General features: G+C 37.6%; 1 protein-coding gene across 4 annotated transcripts in view; it reads left to right on the top strand.

Annotated features, from left to right (window-relative positions):
• NPNT (nephronectin) overlaps positions 1 to 19,326 on the top strand; it is an 82,519-nt gene that overhangs the window by 12,345 nt on the left and 50,848 nt on the right. For 2 of the 4 annotated variants that reach the window (XM_042984084.1, XM_042984082.1), the window contains exon 3: positions 5,472 to 5,522. The exons of the other annotated variants lie outside the window; for them this stretch is intronic. In XM_042984084.1, coding sequence (XP_042840018.1) covers positions 5,472 to 5,522 — 51 coding nt within the window. The remainder of the gene's footprint in view (positions 1 to 5,471; positions 5,523 to 19,326) is intronic. 4 annotated transcript variants of the gene reach the window in all.

Genomic DNA, 19,326 nt, shown 5'->3' with positions numbered 1-19,326 from the left:
CTATTAACCAGTATAGAAGGGTTCTGCAAATAAGTCAGTGGGAGAATTTTTTTTTGTCAATTTTGTATGAGTTACTTTTGTATTCATTGGATATCAGCACAAAAGCTCATCAACGTTTTGCTATGGCTTAATTCATTTCTAAGCAATTATGGGTTGGGATAAAAGATGAGGCACAAACATTGCCTCCAGGCATCATTTATCCTACATGAGCTGTTAAATGAAATAGGACCAGTGAACCCAGGAACATCAAACTCCTTGACCAGTGCTCATTTCCCCAAAGCTCTTGATTGTTGCAGATGTTCAAAGGAGCCAAAATAACCCTTAGTTTTTATCCCAGTTTCCCTGGATCTCATGAAGGGCTCTTATAAGTAAGTCACTTAGGCCTGAATAGACTCAAAGCGGAATCTGTGGTAAGTACTTTTCATGTTCCTAACCAGACTCAAACTTGACTCCTTTTCACTGGGGTGTGAGGAAGAACTGGTTCTCCTGCAGTCCTCAAGCCCCAGGGGGCAATGGAGCCTAGAACCCTAGTGCACACAGGTCCTCAGAGAATCTCTCTCTCTCAAAGGAAGATAGCTCAGTGTGTGGCTTAAGAGGGCACCAATCAGTCAGTACCCCATCTCCTCAGGAGAAGCAGAGAAAGGAGCTTTGAATGCCTTTCCTCAGAGGTCAATACCAACCAAGACTCTAACCTGAGAATGGTTACCTATGTCAGTCAACCTAGAAGGGAGCTAAGAAGTTTACATTGCTCGGGCCAAGACCTTCTCTTTTTTCATGGGAACAAGTAAATGATCGGTTCTCAAAAATCATACAATGCAGCCAAAATAATGTGGCTTGAAAACATTTCAAAGTGATATCAGTCACTACAACCATAGAAAAATATCAGTAGCATAGGCCTAATGTGATTGACGGTGCATCCTTGGGGATCTATCAGGGCAAATTAGTTGCAAAATGTATACCTAGTTACTAAAAATTGATTTGTTACTAACTATAGAGTTCAGTTAAATAATACCAAATTAAAGAAATTTTCCATTTTAACACTCCATAGCTTTTAACTTTTCTGATTTCATCACTTAATTAATAGTAGTGCATAATTAGATAATTATGGTCATACTAGAATTTCTAATAAAATTACTAATAAAGCCAGCATAAAGGAATGCATTAACATTGAAGCCCAGATAGGATAAAGTTTTATTATGTGTGGTAAAAGAGTGACAGATATTTATGTGTTCTTTGGATTTTCTTTCATAGATTTCTCAAGAATTTTAGTATAACTTAGTCTGATGAAACAATGTTAAGTGAACTTGTTACTATGGAGGGGAAATTTATCAATAGGCCAGGCAGTTTCTTAGCTTTAGAATATAGTAGTTGACTTTGGGGAAAAAATTTTTTTCTCTAGTTATATTTTATTAGAAACCCTCATTTTCTGCCGTACATTGATTGAAAGCTGGAGAGATCTCCTTGGTAGGTACTAGGTGTCAGGAGAGAGTCAATTTGCCACTAGTTACTTGCATGTGGATAATCTAGAGTCAGTTAAATTTTATTTTTTTTAAAAGTTCGTTTGTTTTTAGAGAGAACACATGCTCCTGTGGCGAGTGCATGCAGGAGACAGGGAGAGAGAGAGTCTGAAGGACTCTGCACTGTCAGGGTCAAGCCCAACGAACCCATGAGATCATTACCTGAGCCGAAATCAAGAGTTGGATGCCCAACTGACTGAGCCCCCAGGTGCACCTAGAGTCAATTAAATTTTCAAACTGAACATTTCATTTGGTCAGTACCTTTTTAACCTTTCTGTAGATTAATGATATAAATTCTCCAGAACCAATGTGTTTTCCTAAAGTAGCATCATCAGATCACAAGATTAGGGTTGCCTTTTGTACATATTATTGATTTCTGGTGAAATTTTAGGAAATATGTCATGGTTTAAATTTGCACTGATGTACACAAAGGAAGAAACAATTGGAAATTTCTGGATTTATGCTTACTTTGCCAAAAACAATGTTTCTTTCCCCAAAATCTTTAGCCTTATTTTCATACTTTAGAGTTCTCAAATTCAGTTTCTAAGAGAGATCCCTAAATGGTCAAAGGTATGTGTTGTGACATTTATGGAAATTACCTCCGTAGACCGACATCCAAATATAAGCTTCCTGCCACCCAAAATATTTTTCTAAAGCCTTTGGTACCTCCTGTTTTATTTCAGTGTTAAAATTTGTAGGTACTTAGTCAAATGTTTGCATGCCCACAAATAGCAAATAGGTAAACACAAATTGTAGCTCTTACCTTATTGTGTTTTTTTTTTTTTTAACATGCATGGGTGCTTAGAGTTGATTTTATATGCACTTACTATGGTAATAGCTTCTAATGGATAAATCGTCCCATGTTCAATACGGTTACATAAAGATTTCATGGTGTTTCACATAGATAATGGCGGTTTAAGGTCCTTTGTCCCTTGGATTGAGTTTTAAAATCATCGATGAATTAAAAGATTCATCGTATCTTAGTGTCTGTGTACAGTCAAGAACTAAGACATTACCGTGTATAGTTTCTTTTCCCAACTAAGGCAGAAAAAAAATTTTTTTGAAACAATTGGGGGAGTTGGGGGGAAACTATAAAGAAATGATTTGTAGCTTTGTTAAATGTTCTGTTCTCTAATCTTCTGTTGGATTCTGATGAATTCTGTAGCTCTAAGACTTACAAAGTAGTGGGCTGAAAGTTGGGATCATCCAAATTACTCAGAATGTGCTGTTCATGGGATCTGTTGTCCTGGATATTGATGCTTTAAATGTCCAGTGTTGGATTGTTGTCTATGAATAGAGTTTGCCAGGCTAATATATAATATAAATTTTTTTGACAATGAGAAATGTAGTGTGAAATTTAAGGTTACATTGTAGAGAAGTTTTTAGATTTACTACTTTTTCTAGCTGCAGATTAGGGTTGAGAGGTAGAAGTGCAGTGTCAGGGAGGACCTTTTCCTTTCATGCATGTACCTGGCATTTGTCACCTGTAAAATGTGCATATGTCATGCTGTGCTCTTTGCTTAAGAGGCTGTGCGACTCCTGTCTGGAGCATGTGGTAATTTTATCAGTCTTAGTCTGGGGCATTGCATCATTTGCTTTTCTAAGGTTATGCTTAACCTAGCATTTGTGCATTTTGTAATTAATTTACAGTGAAGTAAACCATACACTAGAAAATAGGCATACATTTGGATAATAGGTGGGTTCAGTTCTTTAGGGTTTCTCATCCCTCATTTTTTTTTTAATATTCAAAACCTAGGATTGACTTCATATCTGTAAACCTGCGTTTTGCAGGCCAGAAAAACTAATCTCCAAATAGTTTAGTTTCTCTGGATTATGTTGGCCACAATTTCATAAAATCATCAGTGTGCTTATTATTTTTAACCATGCCTCATATCACCAAGAGCCCTCAACAAAGTTCATCATAGCAACACTCAGGTGAAATGAAGCAATGGTTCTTGGGCAGGTCACAGGAAAGTTCTAGACTTGTAAACTATGAGTGGCTTGGCTTTGCTGTCAGGTTGCATGTATTTGCTACCGTGGCTGTTTTACAATGGCTGTGGAGAAACAGATTAGCAGGAGAAGATGGGGCAGATATTTCCATACTATATGCTGCTAATGAATCCTATTTTAGTGCTTCTCACAGTGGTCTTTATATCACAAAAAATACACGTAGGGCATTTATTTTTGGCGGCTTTCACAAAAATTGTGGCGACAGTTGCTTGTGAAAATTTCTTTATGCATCATTAGAGGCTAGACCCCAGAAACTTCTTGGAAATAGTCTACCCCGGGTTTAACATTGCTTTGACTTAAAATGCAGTTTTGTATAGTTTTCAAAATGCAAATTTTAAAACATGGGCTAAAATCTCATGCTAGAAGCCTTATTTAATGGATATACATATCGATAACCATACATTTTACTAATCTATGTGTGTCAAGGCTGACTTACATAAAGTAGGAGAAATGTGACCCAACTTAAGATATTAGAAGACAAAAGTAAACTATACAGAACTGTTTGGCTGCTTTGTACTAATATAATGAGTTAGAAAGTAATGATGTTTGCTATTCTTTATTGTTTACCTTTATTTAAAATCATTTTATTTTTCTCGATAAATTTGATTATTTACAATTGGCAGTTAAAGAGTATTAAAGAAACGGTATCCTTTTATATTTTTTCCTTATAATACATAACCATAGGCATAAACAATTGTCCTTAATATGTGATCCAATTTATGCTTTGATTTATTTTCAGCCTTTTGCTAAAATTGTACCTGATATATTTCATTATTCTATTTTAAGAAATGTGTCAACATCAAGATATGGTGAGTTCTTTTAAAGTTAACATCAACAACAATAAGATACAAAACACTAATTTATTATGAACCTGACCAATATGAAAAATATCTCTAACAAGCATATATGTATATATAGACACACATATATGTATATGTGTGTGTCTGTATGTGTATATATGTGTGTGTGTGTATATATTGAGATATATATATATATATGAAAAAATATGTGCCTTTAAAAATACAGAACAATCATTCTGGATCAATAGTTAAATTATTGTGTCAAATTGGGCTTAGAATATTTTTCATCTGGTATTACCCTAAAAAAGGCTCCATTCACTGAATTTTAATTTATGAAAATAAGTACATAAATCAAAAGTTGAAGCCAATATTTTACGCCTTAAAGAGGGAAGGTATTAATCCACAAAGAAGTAAAAAATCCTCTCTTCCCTTACCTCTAGGACCTCTAGGCTGGTCAAATCCTAACCATTATTAGTATTATTTCAAGTTTCTTCCGTTTACTTTCATTAAACCGGGTTATTTATGTATCTTCAAGTGAAATGGCTGAGCTTTCACGGTAATTCTTGTTGCTATTGACAACCAAAGCAGCCATGCAAGAAGAAAATGCTGTGGAAGGAAAGAAAAAACAAACCTTAATTCCTCCCCAAAGTTGGAGAGAGAAGGGAACACAAAATATGTAAGAAACAGGTAAGTAAAGATCTATCAATTTAAAAACTACCAGCCTTGGTTACTAATTGATTCACAGTTCTAATTTTTTTCAGATATTTTGTCCAACACTCATTTAAATAAAAGGATACTGTCTCTTGGGACCAAAAATTAATATTCTGAAAATGAAAAATTGGATTGGAAAGGTACAGTGCCGTGAGCAGTCTGAAATCTTCTAATTTAGAATTTGGACTATGAAAGAATAGCACAACTTCACTTGGTTAATATTTTTGTTACAAAATGTTTTTTAATGACAAAATGGTGACTAAAATATTACTATTTTAAACATGTCCTAGATTTTTTTTTTTTGTTTCAGAAAAGCACTGAGAGTTGAATATGTGTAAGTCTCCGGGAATGTAACAAGTTGCTAAATACCCAAGTCCAGCCTCCTTACAGAGAAAAGATCTGGAATTTCTTTTTTTGGACATTTGTTTTGCAGCTTTCTACGTCTTAAGGCAGAGAATAGCCAGGATAAGGTGCCAGCTCAAAGGTTAGATGAACATATTTCTTGAAATAATTTTGGCTAATCTATGTCTTGAAAGGCATAACCTCTAAATAATAACTTTACAAAGCTATCAATAAAACTTAACCTTAGTTGTGTTTTTGAGTTGCCTTTTTTGGGGAAAACTATATTTTTTAGAGATGTACTTACTCTTCATAATTATGTAAGTTAATTTTATTTCAGTTATTACATTAAACTTTTCCCTTTCAGTTTATAATTCCTTTCTCCTGTCTTATGAATCTAATAAATTGACCTCCATTCTAACTTAAAGGACAGTTTATATTTTTAATACTTAAAGAAGCAAATTAAAAAAAAGTCCACCAAATGAAATTACTAACACCAGCCTATCATTAACCTGAGGGAATTGTATCTCATATCATTAATTCTCCGTGGAAGAATTCAGGTAAGAAATATTTTTATTGTGTAAAATATAAAAGATGTTATAATAGGACTTAGCAGTGTTCATGTTGTTTTGGTACAAAAAAGGTTCCTCATTTAAAATATTTTTGGAAGTGAATAGTGTCACTTAACAAATCACCCTTGTGACACTTTAGTGGGAGATTCTGGTGAAATAGGTGAAATTCTCTTTAGTGGAATTGGGGCCAAGAAGGCAATGTACTTTAAACTGATAGATAAAAGACACTAGCACATGTCATAGAAAATGTTTTTAAGAGAGGATTTTAATAAAAACATTTTGGGGAAAATTTGATAGTGCTAGAAGTAAAAGTTAAAGGGTTTCTTTGTTCAGGGGGATTTAAAAATAATCACAGTGTATGTATTTTATAGTTAGTAAGAGTTAATAGGTTTAACTAGCAGAACTACGGCTGAAGTTAAGGAAGCAATGCCAGAGAAAGTGCTGTTGAGCCTTGAACAATAGAGGTTTGAATGCACCGGTACACTTATGCATGGATTTGTTAAAAATACAGTACAGTACGATAAATGTATTCTCCTTACTTTCTTAATAACATTTTATTTTCCCTAGCTTGCTTTATTGTAAGAATACAGTATGTAATATATATAGCATAAAATAGGTGTTAATCAACTGTTTATGTTATCGGTAATGCTTCCAGTCAAAAATAGGCTATCAGTTGTTAAGTTCTTGGGGAGTCTAAAGTTATACACAGAATTTTGAGTGCAAGGCGGTTGGCACCCCTAACCCCTGTGTTGTTTAAGAGTGAACTGTAGAATGTGTCACCAACAGACCTAGGTTCAGGACCTATTCCTGTGACTTACCAATTATAAGATAATAGACATTTTATTTAACTTTTCTGAGCCACAATTTCCTAATCACTAGATCTACTTTGCAAATTGTCACTGGCTGTGGGTGCCTCATGCAGAACAATTCTTGATAAATGTTTGCTGTTATTAGTGTGTGGTCAATAAGTAGAACATATAGAGTGTAATAATATACAACTATATATGGAATACTTTGAACACCTCAGTGTTTGACTAGGGTCCTTCCTAATATCCACAGATTAGCATGTTTTTAAATACATTTGTTTTTATGCCCATTTTTTGAAAGCAATCAACTGGAGGTGGATTTCTCATATTATTCATTTCTAAAAATAAAATTTTCATCGAATAGCTGTCTGTGTTTCTGAACCATTCCTTTTCCACATCTCTAATAATATCCATTTGCAAACCTCAGAGGGGAGTATGGATTTGGTTAGCTAACCAAAGGAAAAGGAACCGGAAGAAACTAGAATTCAATTGTAGAATTACATTTAGAGTTGCTATGACTTATTTGACAAACATTTGAGAACTTAGTGGAAGCAAGGACCTAAGTTAGGTGCTGGGAGAGATTGAAGGATTAGTAAAACATAGACTCTCTTTTGTGAGGAGCTAATTTGGTAAGATGATTGTCTCTTATTCCTGCTAGGATTCTAAAGTAGGAAAGAGTTTGGAACAAAGAGTTGAGACTGTTCAGAGGAAGAGACACTTCTTGCTGGAGAGGATCCAGGAAGATTTTATGGACTGGGTGGTGTTTAGTTGATTTATTCATTGTACAGAAATATACTGAGTGCTATTACCTGCTTGATGTCTCTGCACTGCAGATATCATTGCAATGGGATGAAGCTCTAGGCATCCATGTTGGTCATTGTCAGTGTTGAAGGTGCACATATTAGGACAATACTGGGTGAGAGGTGTGTTTTGCTATAGGGTACAGCAAAAGCTGTATTAGCTGTGCTAATAGGTCAGATTTTGCATACAGGTGAACTTGGTTTCCCTTTCAGAGTATTTTAACATTTCTTGAAATAGTTGCCAGTGTTTCACAGGAAAAATGGTTGTCAGCATCAGATTTTGTTGCAAAATCGGGAGTCCTGTATTGCTGCAGGGAATCGGTGGGCTGGGGTTGGTTGCTCAGTGGCTGTCCTGTTTGGCAAAAGCATGTACTCCATTTTGCCACGTGGCTTACTCCTTCAGGGCAAATGCCTGGGACCTATAGGCATTTGAGGTTCTGGGGCTAATTTCTGAATGTTTTCCTGATTGGTAGTTTAGAGAACAGCCATTTGAGGCTCAGGATTAGAGGCAATTACAGTAAACCTGGTGAGCAGTTAGGTTTTATCTTAAGTAGTGGTAGTGAGAACACAGAGAAGGATAGGGATTGAAAGATACTTTTACAAAAGGAGGGAGAGGCATGTAGCATTAGGACAGTGGTGGGGAGCTCGGGCTTTGCAGACACCCACTGCTGGTGTGGCAGCTACCGCCACTGTGAACTGTGTTTTTGAGAAACGTACTTCACCTTTCTTAACAACAGCTTCTTTTTTGGTAAAGTGTAGGTGAGAGCCCTACCTCATAGGTTTTTATGAGGATCAAATGAAAAAATGCTTACAAAGCACTTGGCTCAGTAACTGCAGCATATGTTAATTCGCATTCAGTAAAATGGTGGCTGATGATGATGGTTGTGAGGAATGTAGAAGATGGAATCAAGGATGATGCCCGTTTCTGGTGTGTTAGTCCGTGACCTAGAGAACATTGAAGAAAGTGCAGGTGATGACTTCCATGTTCAATGTGCTATGTTCGGAGGGCTTGGTGAGACTTTGCAGTGGAGGGTGTGGTATGTGATTGGTCTAGAGCTCAGGGGCGAGATCTGAGAGGGACCCAAGCTGTGATCTGGTGATCTCTTCACCAGAGTCCTACACAAAGCTTCCCTCCCCTCCTTCAGCTTCTTCAGTCAGCAATGATATTCATCGCTACTGTGTCCATAGAGGATCAACTTAAATGGTGTATGAAGAATGTGGGAGAGGGAAAATAGTACATTGCATGTTGGTTGAAATGTTATCTACTAGTTTTAAGTTTTTGAAAACCATTTTGACCAGGGAAAAAAATCACCCTGTACAAACGTTACATCCTTTTTCCCCCTTGCGGTTGGCTTTTTCTCTTTTACATCACAGTGACTCCTAATTCTAGGCAAACATTCAACTCAAAGTGAATCATTGTTAGGAATAAATGGCCACGCTTATTTTGGAAGTTTGTATTCTTTCTTAATTCTTGTTTTCTTTGCAAACGTTCTGAAAATCAGCCCTGCCTCAAGTTCTAGCTTAGATGCTACCTTCTCTTCTCTGTCTTCCTTACCTTAGCAGTGGGAATTCTCCTGTCCTTTCTGTGCTTTTAGCTGTAACATATTCCTGGAGCTTGTCTCACACTGCCCTGCCCAGTGGTTATTTGTAGATCTGTGTCATTCGTTCTGCTAGACCATTAGTTCCATGAAGCTACTGTCGGTGTCTCACGTATTTTTATATCCAGTGCGGTAACTTCCACTGTGTCTTGTCCAGCTCAGCTCAGCACACTTGTGAAGGTGTAAGGACCAGGACCTCTGTGAACAAGGGACGGAAAAGATACACAAGACATAATCTCAAGAACTAGATTGTGGTTTTCAGGAAGGACAATTTACTGGAAAAAATGAATATATTGAATTTGCCTGTCTTGTGACCTTGTTACATATCATAGATCTTAACTCTTTATGAAGGTTCCAAAAAGAAATTGAAAACACATAAAATATAGTCTGATTGTGGCATCTGCTGTTTACAATCCATTGATGGTTTGCAATTATGGATGGACTCCTGATTCTTTGAGTGTAAGGCCCTCCAGGCTGACAACTGCCTTAATTTTAAAGGATTATTTTCTGCTGTATAGGCACTGTGAGAGTGGACTGCTATTGTATTTCCAGACTGTCTGCTGCTTCTTGTATCTCTGGATTCTCTTACGCTGCTGGCTCTGCATGAAAGGCACTTCACCCATCCATGTGGTGAATTCCTACTCGTCCTTTAAGATTCAGTTCACATTTCCTCTTGTAAGCTTTTCCTGACAGTTTTTGCTACCCCTCCCTCTTTACAGAGAAATCTTTTTTTTTCTGTATTCTCTTAACACCTTGTACACCTGTCATATCCGTCTTGGTTGGGAGACCGTATGCTGTTTCAGAGAAGGTACTGTGTATTTAAAGAGCTCCAAGTCTAATGGAACTAGATAAGGAAAATAGCTAATGATGATACATAAATAACTTATGATAGAGGTATGTGCAGAGGCTTATGAAAGCAAGGGCTCCAAACTCAGAATGAGGGTCTAAAGCAAAGTGGAGATGGTAATGTTTAATCTGAGTAGTAGTGACGCCTGAGTAGATATTAGTCCAGCAGACAATGGAAAGAAGGACATTGCATAGAAAAGAATGGAAGTCTCAGAGTGTGTTGTTTTCTGGGAACTGCAATTAGTTGGTACTTTTGTGGATGTGATTGCAGATGAGGCTAGTGGGGTAGGCAGGGGTGAAATCAGAAATGTGGTGTTGGAGCTTGAACTACTACAATGAGCTGGGTAAACATGACGAGGAGTCGGTGAGTGAGTGAGTGTAAGGGGGAGAATATCATGGTGAAATCATGGGTTAGTGAGGTCCCTCTATTGGTAGATAGGCCTGGATTGAAGTCCATGGTACTGGAGGCAGGAAGGCCACTAGGCCACCACTTATTTACCCAGTCCTTCACTGATGGTCATTTAGGTTGTTTCTAAATTTCTGTTTAGGATTTTTCATCAGATAAATTTGGAACAGTAAATAAACTAATGTTTTCTTTAAAAACAGCACAAATGCACCTCCCATCAAGTCTATGCACGGTCACAAAAGTGATTCCATTTTTTAAAAACAGTTCTTTGTACATTTATTCATCTATTTTGAGAGAGCGAGCGCAAGAGAGAGCATGAGAAAGGGAGGGGCAGTGAGGGAGGGAGAGAGAGAGAATTCCAAGCAGCTTCTACACCAGCAGGATGGAGCCTGACCTGGGACTCAAACCCACGAACCAAACCGTGAAACCATGACCTGAACTGAAACCTAGAGTTGGATGCTTAACTATGTCCGTAACTCTTTTAAACACAGGAATTCTGATTGCTGAAAGAAGTGATAATGGTTACATTAAAATTTTCTGGCCTTTTGCAGTGATCCCTCAGTAAACCTCAAAATTACAGCATCATCTCCTCAGCTAAGACAAATATAAGTATTTTCAATGAAAACAAATACTTTAATGTTTCCTTATATCCTAAAGAATTCTTACGTTATGAAATCCGTTCTCTTATAGATTTATTTTACTCCTTCCCAAAACCTTTTCTGACTCTCTTAAATCTGTATAATTGATCATTTTCTCTTCTGTATCCTTTACAAATGCATCTGTTATTAAGACATCTTTGCTTACTTCTGTCTTTCCTTACTGGACTTAGCCTCCTGAGGATGAGGACTTGGCATCTCATTGATCTGTATTCCCTCAGTTCTTAATACAATGTCTCAGACACTGGAGCCTTTCCTCTTTGCCATCCTTAACCTCATTATAGCTACCATTATATTAAGCTCTTACTGTGAGATGGGTACTGTCCTAAGCACTTTATTTGGATTTTTCTCAGTTGGCTGTTCAGCACTCTATGGATAAGTTCTACATGCACCATGTGGGTTTCCTATTCAATAAAAAATGGGAATTCTGGCAACTTTGTCAGATTCAACCTATGATCTGCATTTTATAACAGAGAGAAGCTGGGTAATCTGCATAGGTCATAGTGATAGAGTTGGGACCCCAGGGGTCTAACTCTAACACCTGTACTCTTAAACCCTCCTCAAGAGTGCACTGATAAGTGAACAGTGGTTCACAAGTGAAGTAATACTATTTGTCAAGGTGTGCATATTATTCTATTGGTGTTTATAAATTTTTCCCATTTTTGTGTTTGAAAATTTTCAACTCCACAGAAATTTTGACAGTATAGGAACACCCATATATTCTTCTTCTACAATTATTATTTTTTTTAAATTTTTTTTTTTTAACATTTATTTTTTTTTGAGACAGAGAGAGACAGAGCATGAACGGGGGAGGGTCAGAGAGAGGGAGACACAGAATCTGAAACAGGCTCCAGGCTCTGAGCTGTCAGCACAGAGCCCGACGCGGGGCTCGAACTCACGGACCGTGAGATCATGACCTGAGCCGAAGTCGGACGCTTAACCGACTGAGCCACCCAGGCGCCCCTTCTTCTACAATTATTAACGTATTGTACATTTTTTTGCTTTCTATTTAACTAAACCATTTGAAAGTACCTTGGAGACATAATGGCACTTCATGCCTAAATATTTCAGCATGCATCTCCTGAAAACAATGACATTTTACCTACAAATCACAGTATCATTATCATATTTAAGAAATTTAACATAGATACAGTACTATCCTGTAATAAGCAGTCTAGATTTCTCCAATTATCTCAAAAATGGTTTTTTATGGATTTTTTTTCTTTTGCATTCAGAGCCAATCAAGGATCACATAGTATATCTAGTGGCATTCCCTTTTGGTCTCCTTTAATTTAGAATAGTTCTGTCACTTTGTCTTTTTTTTTTTTTTTTTTTTTTTTTTGCTTTTTGACAATGATGTTTTTTTGAGTGTACACCAGCTGATTGGTAGAATGTTCCACAATTGATTTAAACCTTTTATGCAAGAATATTACATAGGTGGTCATTTATTACGATACTCCCATTGCACACGATGTAGTTCTATTTTTGGTGATGCTAAGTTTGATCACTTGATTAAGGTTCTAAGATTTGCCACTGAAACATATCTTCTTTTTATAATTAGTAACCTGTTGGATGATACATTGAAACTGTTTTGACTGTTCTGTTTCCTAACAAACTTCTAGCCCATGAAAGCTTTAATATCTATGGATAGTTATTTCCAAATTAGTTATTTCAGTGGTTGTTGCAAAATTTTTTGGATTCTGTTATTCCTTCTGCGGGTTAGCTATCATTCTTCTTTTTTTTTTTTAATTTTTTTTTAATGTTTATTATTTTTGAGAGAGAGAGACAGAGAGCAAGCAAGAGAGGGACAGAGAGAGGAGACACAGAATCTGAAGCAGGCTCCAGGCTCTGAGCCATCAGCACAGAGCCCAATGCAGGGCTTGAACCCACGAACCGTGAGATCATGACCTGAGCCAAAGTCGGACACTTAACCTACTGAGCCATCCAGATGCCCCTAGCTGGCATTCTTCTATAAAGAACTCTGTCTCCTTTTTTAGAATCACTTTGGACATAGGGGTTCTTTCATATTTGTTATCAGTTACGATTTCTATTTTTCTTTGTGCTCAAATCATTCCAAATTTGGCCAGTGGGAACACCCCCAAGCGATCTCCTATGTCCTTTTCACTTGTTTCCACCATTCTTTGAATACATCCGTGCTTTTTGTCTCAGCAAAATATTCCAGCTTCCCTGACCCAGCCCTGATTCCTTTATTGTGGAATGGTATTTAAACACAAAGATCTGGGGGCTAGGTGTGCTGACTGTTGCTGTTAACCTAAGAAAAGAGAGAGAAAAAATAAAACCTATTTCATACTTCCAAATAAGTAGTAACAATTTCTTATGTGTTCGTAAAGTATCATTTGGTATTAATCTAAATTTCACTCTTATGTCACATTAGAGAACAGGAAAATTAGAATTCTAAGTAAACTCAAAATGATAGCAACCTTTAGAAGATTTTTTAAGTGGTCAGCAATAGTGCTTAACTATGTTAAATAGAAACTGGTTTGAGGTACAAAGGTGCAGATGCAGGCACTTACTTTCTCTGGTCTACTTCAGGAATTAAAAGTTAAATAGAGAGGAAATAGGTAATGGGTAAATATGTGTGAGTTGGATATTCCCAAAGGCCAAAATAAAATAAGATTGTCAGATAGCTCTTGGAAGATGACATTGCATAGACCAGAAACATTTGTATATTTTAACTTCATGCCCTAAATGATAAGTTGATTGGCTGACTTAACGTTTGACTATAGTTCCTGATTAAGTTCTTAGTAAAAATAATGTTAGATAAAATGCAAGAGCAAAAGAAAATCGTAGATGTAGCACTGCTTCAGAAGAGATAGCAGTTATATACTTCATTAGTGATTCAGAATCTGGGATCTGTTACAGAACAAGCAATGGAGTGGGATTATGGCAAAATATTCTGGTTACTTTAATTTTCTTAAATTATAGATCGCGTTCTTAGATGTAACTTTTCTTTCCTGAAAATGTAACTAAAATACCTTTACATCTTTAATCACTTTGACACTCTTACCCCTCTCATCCTTTCCTGCGTGGTGTTTTTCCTCTCCTCTTCTAAAGCCCCTCAAAATGTTAGGTTTTCTGGCTTTTTTCTTAATATAAGAACTAGCGGATTGACCATGAAACTGGGGTAAGAGTTCTTTTCTGGTATTGGGCAAGTCATTGAACATTCCATGCCTCCACTTCTGTGCTGGTAACATGAGGATAAAGTCTGTCTCTTTCCTGCCACATATGGATATTGTGAGGATGAATTTAACCAGTCATATAAAATGAGTTCTGTATTCCTGAGAACATTTAATACGTAGTATTTTATAGTGATAACAATCAGGGACATTTTTATTTCAGTTTTTACTACACCAGGAATTGGGATTTGGAAATTGGATAGTGGACACTAGGATACAGGATATTAGGAAGCCCGCAGAGTTGTTTTTCTCTAGAGATCTTAAAATCTGGAGGATTCTTTCTTCTGGATTGTGTTGTACCTGCCCTAGGGAGTAGCACAAGGTCCTTTCCAGTGGAGTCCTGTAAAATTCTGCCTCCATTTCTTCAGGTCTCATGAAGAGACCTGTTTCCCGCTTCTTTCAGCAATTCTCTCTCTTCCAAGGCCACTTGCTTTTTGTAAAAGATACTCCTCACCATATGTTCCTGTTCTCATCACAATGAGTTTTCCATAGCTGGGTTCTCTGAAGCTTTAGGTGTAATGAGAGCTCTCTGCGATCTCCCTGTTTTGTATCCAGTCATTCTCTTGCCTACCCTTGCATACTTCTGTGTCACCTTTGTTTCTAAATTATATATCTTGGAGGACAAGGTTCTTTGTTCTGCTTTGAATAGTGCTGTATCTGACCAGCAACACGATGTAGATGGCAAAAATTACAAATGATTCTTAGGACCCTAAAGACAATCTTACTTACATTAGAAAATCCTTCTCAAGTTACCAACAACACCTGAGGTTGAGTTGGTTGTTCCCCTTGTCTCTCCATCCCCACCGCTTGCTTGGGCATCTCAACAGGTCCTCAGTTTTTCACATGTTGATACTTGACTCCCTGCGTGATTAGTTTACATAAGAAATATTATATAGAACTGATGTGGGAGTTTAATTGTCCCCTGACTTATTTGAAAACTCATTACATAGCAGTGTCAGAAAACTGTTCAATTCAGAAGCCCAGCCATATCAGTTAGGATGAATTTCTTAAGAGTAAAATTGTAGATTGCAGTCACACAGAAGGCATGGGGGCTTGTGACATGAAAGACCTATGTCTGCTTTGCCAGTTGAGTCGTGCTTCTTTTTCTAGTTAAAACAATGACAGAGAGGTTATTTTAAGGGCACTTTGGAGATTATGCTGCAAGAATGCTAGTAAATTTTGAGAGTGATTGCCCATTTGGGCTTCATTCTGCCATCCAGTTTTGGGGGGAAAAATCTGTCATTCATTGATTGTCTGATCCTCACCTGACTTTCATTTACTGAGCTGCTATACCATATGTGATACCAGAGGAGAGTAGACCTCCAAATATGGCCCAAAGTTCTTGTCTCTGACTCACACGAAGGCCAGAAAAGCAATGCTGCTTTTTCTGCTTAACCTTTAGCGCCAACAGGCACAAATTGCAAATTTCCAAATTCTAGCTTCCTCCAAATCAAGTGTATCATCTATTTTTGATGTGTTTAGAAGATCACTCTAAAGTGGACCACTTTTTTGACTTTTTTTTTAACCCCTGACCTGCTGTCCACAGCAGATTTTAAGGGTTGTTGTCTGTTGGCTCCTGAAAGCTCACATTCCAGTGGAGAGGGTTACCAAAAGGGGGACCAGTTTAGCAGAAGTTGGAATAGTGTTTCTCTAGCCTCAAGATGAATACATATTTTTTATCTAATTCTTTAGATTTAGGAATGAAGTTCTTTAGCTACTTCTATGATTATTTGGTTAAATTACAGGTATAAAATAAATTTGACAAGTTGTTATTCCTTTATTAGGATCTATTCATAACATTTCTGTCCTAAATGCGTACCAAAGAAAACATTTGCTGGCTTGCTAATAAACACAGATAAAGTCAGATTCCATAACTTTGTGTTCAGGGATAATCAATTAGGAATTGTATTTGGCTGCAAATAACAGGGGCACAAAGAACAGTGCCAGCATGGTTATTCAGGGTTAATATTGTGACTTCTTGCTCTGTACTCTTCTCCCTTCTCAGGATCCCCTCATGGTCATAAAGTGGCCAGTGTAGTTCAGCCATGACTAGTCAGCCCCCTTTTGAAGTAGCATTCCAAAAGCCCTATGCAGTAACTTCTGTTTACCTATAGTTGGCCAGAATTTAGTCACTTGGCTACCCATATCTACTAGGGAAGATAAGGAATGTCGTTTTCCATTGCCAACTCATTCCCCACTCCCCAAATGAGCAAACAGAAATGCCATTCTCCTTTAAAAAAATGCTTATTTATTTATTTTGAGAGAGAGACAGTGTGAGTAGGGGAGGGGTGGAGAGAGAGAAAGAGAGCGAGAAAGAGAGAGAGAGAGAGAGAGAGAGAGAGAGAGAGAGAGAGAGAGAGAGAGAATCCCAAGCAGGCTCTGCATTGTCAGCATGGAACCAATGTGGGGGCTCCAATTTATGAAGTGAGATCATGACCTGAGCCTACGCCAAGAGTCAGTTGCTTACCTGACTGAGCCAGCCAGGTGCCCTGCCATTCTCTTTTTAAAAAGAAGGGAAAAATAGATATTGGCAAGCACCCAGCAAGATTTCTGCCGCTGGTGCCTTTTATGATCTGCCCTAACCCTTTGGCTCCTCTGCTGTTGTAAGCACTTGGCAGTGGAGCTTCATTAGCACACTTGGCACTGGGAACCCCTTCACTTCCCTTCCCCTGTATTTTATGCATATTCTGAAAGGCTTTTGTCTACCAGACAAACTAGACTTTAAACTAAAGGCTGTAACAAGAGATGAAGAAGGGCATTATATAATAATTACACGGTCTATCCATCAAGAAGAACTAACAATTATAAATGTCTATGCACTGAATACGGGGGCCCCAAATATATAAAACAATCACAAGCATAAGCAACCTTATTGACAAGAATGTGGTAATTGCAGGGGACTTTAATACCCCACTTACAACAATGGGTAGATCATCTAGACACATGGTCAGTAAAGAAACAAGGGCCCTGAATGATACATTGGATCAGGTGGACTTGACAGATATGTTTAGAACTCTGCATCCCAAAGCAACAGAATATACTTTCTTCTCGAGTACACATGGAACATTCTCCAAGATCACATACTGGGTCACAAAACAGCCTTTCATAAGTATACAAGAATTGAGATCATACCATGCATACTTTCGGACCACAATGCTATGAAGCTTGAAATCAACCACAAGAAAAAGTCTGGAAAACCTCCAAAAGCATGGAGGTTAAAGAACACCCTACTAAAGAATGAATGGGTCAACCAGGCTATTAGAGAAGAAATTTAAAAATATAGGGAAACAAATGAAAATGAAAATACAACAATCCAAACGCTTTGGGATGCAGCGAAGGCAGTCCTGAGAGGAAAATACATTGCAGTCCAGGTCTATCTCAAGAAACATGAAAGGCTTTTGTCTTCCATCCCAACTCTCAGCCTCTTAACCTCTAAGGATTTCTTCAGATCACCATTTCCTACAGGGGGCCTTTCCAGGATCTGCAATCATAGTTGTGACTATAATAGATTATGACCATCCTGCCCCTCCCCCCTTTCTTCTTGCATCTCCTCTCTCTGAATTCTTGGTAAGTTTTGGTCAGTATATTCCAGTTCCACAGTTAATTTTTCATATCCTCGGTGACTCTCTCATCCGCCCTGACACTCACCTAGTATAATGCATGTATATAACAAATGTCCAATGCATGTTTATCGAATTCCACCACAGACCTGATGCAAGAGAATGGGAGAAGGTCCTTTTGTGCAATATTTTTCAGAGTGTTTTCTTTTTATGAGAGAAAATGATTGGTTACATCAGCATTATGAATATCCTATTCCGTTGGTAGCTGTTGGCTAATACTTAGGTCATTAGTTACTTTAGTGAATAGTCTGTTGGATGGAAGTACAAACAGCAGTTTGTTTGAAAATTACTGACACTGTAAACACGTAAGAAACATTAACAGTCTTGGCCTTTTGGAATGTGTGCTTGTGATGTGCCTAAGATTAGGGCACTCCACTGAGAACAAACAATGAGAAAGGGAGGGGGACAATCAAAGCTTTTGTTCCTGTACAGCACCTGAAAGTACCATAAATGGATGGTCATCAAGCTGTTCAGGGGGTCAAAGGCAATAAGCCTAGGCACCTAAAGTTTGTTTGAGAATGTGTCCTCTTCTAAATACATTTTTCATGTTTTTAAGTGGTACTTCCCAAACTACTTTTTCATGTTTTTTAGAGATATTTTCAAATTCCAGCTATTTGGGGGGATTATTACTTCGACTTACACTTACTGATTTTGAGACGTTTACTTTATTTTTTAAATTATGACACTCTGGGTGCCTCAGTGATAATTGATTCGTTCAGGTTGTATTCATATATAAATATTAAGATTTATGGAAAATCTTTTAATATGAAAAAAATTTTAACATGCATTTCTTGGTTATGGGACCTGGAAATAACATGAAGAATAGTTTATTTCTGGGACTTGTTTTAAAAACTGCATATAAACCATCCACTCGTGTCCAGTTGACTGAAGAATCATATCGAAGACCCTCCTAGACGGTTCATTTCTTCTCAAAGACCTGAACAAAATTGCTTCCTTTTGAATTTCGTGCCATGTCTAAAATCAGGTTTTAAGAATTTTCCAAGTGCATCTCTCTACCATTTACACTTTATACTCTGCTCATCCCTTCTTTCTGCAAGCCTTTTAATACTTGCTGAGCAGCACTTAGGATTAGTAGTGATACCAGGTGGGGTGACAGACAAGCAGGAAAGGCTTGAAGTAAAACTGGCAAATCAGCACTGTGGAGTGCCAGATGAGGGAGAGGTCAGCAAGGGCTGAGTGAGGAACTGGAGGAAACACCAAAAAATAACTAGCACATTGGTTTTACAGGAGTGTTCAAGTTTTGAAGGAAGTGATGTTTGAGAATTGTGAGCGAGGAAACTAGGAGCATATCCCAGAATGGACGCAACCTTGGCTGCTATGGGAAGTAACAGGTGTCAGGGACTTTAGAACTCAGGGTCATTGTCGACTACATTCCCCTTGGTCTCCAAGAGGTGTCCACTCCTCACTCAGTGCTCACTGAAGCCCCT

Source organism: Panthera tigris, chromosome B1 (assembly GCF_018350195.1).
Source record: "Panthera tigris isolate Pti1 chromosome B1, P.tigris_Pti1_mat1.1, whole genome shotgun sequence".
Classification (NCBI taxonomy): domain Eukaryota; kingdom Metazoa; phylum Chordata; class Mammalia; order Carnivora; family Felidae; genus Panthera; species Panthera tigris.
Note: the sequence above shows the minus strand (reverse complement) of the source record. Positions and strands in the feature narration are given on the sequence as shown.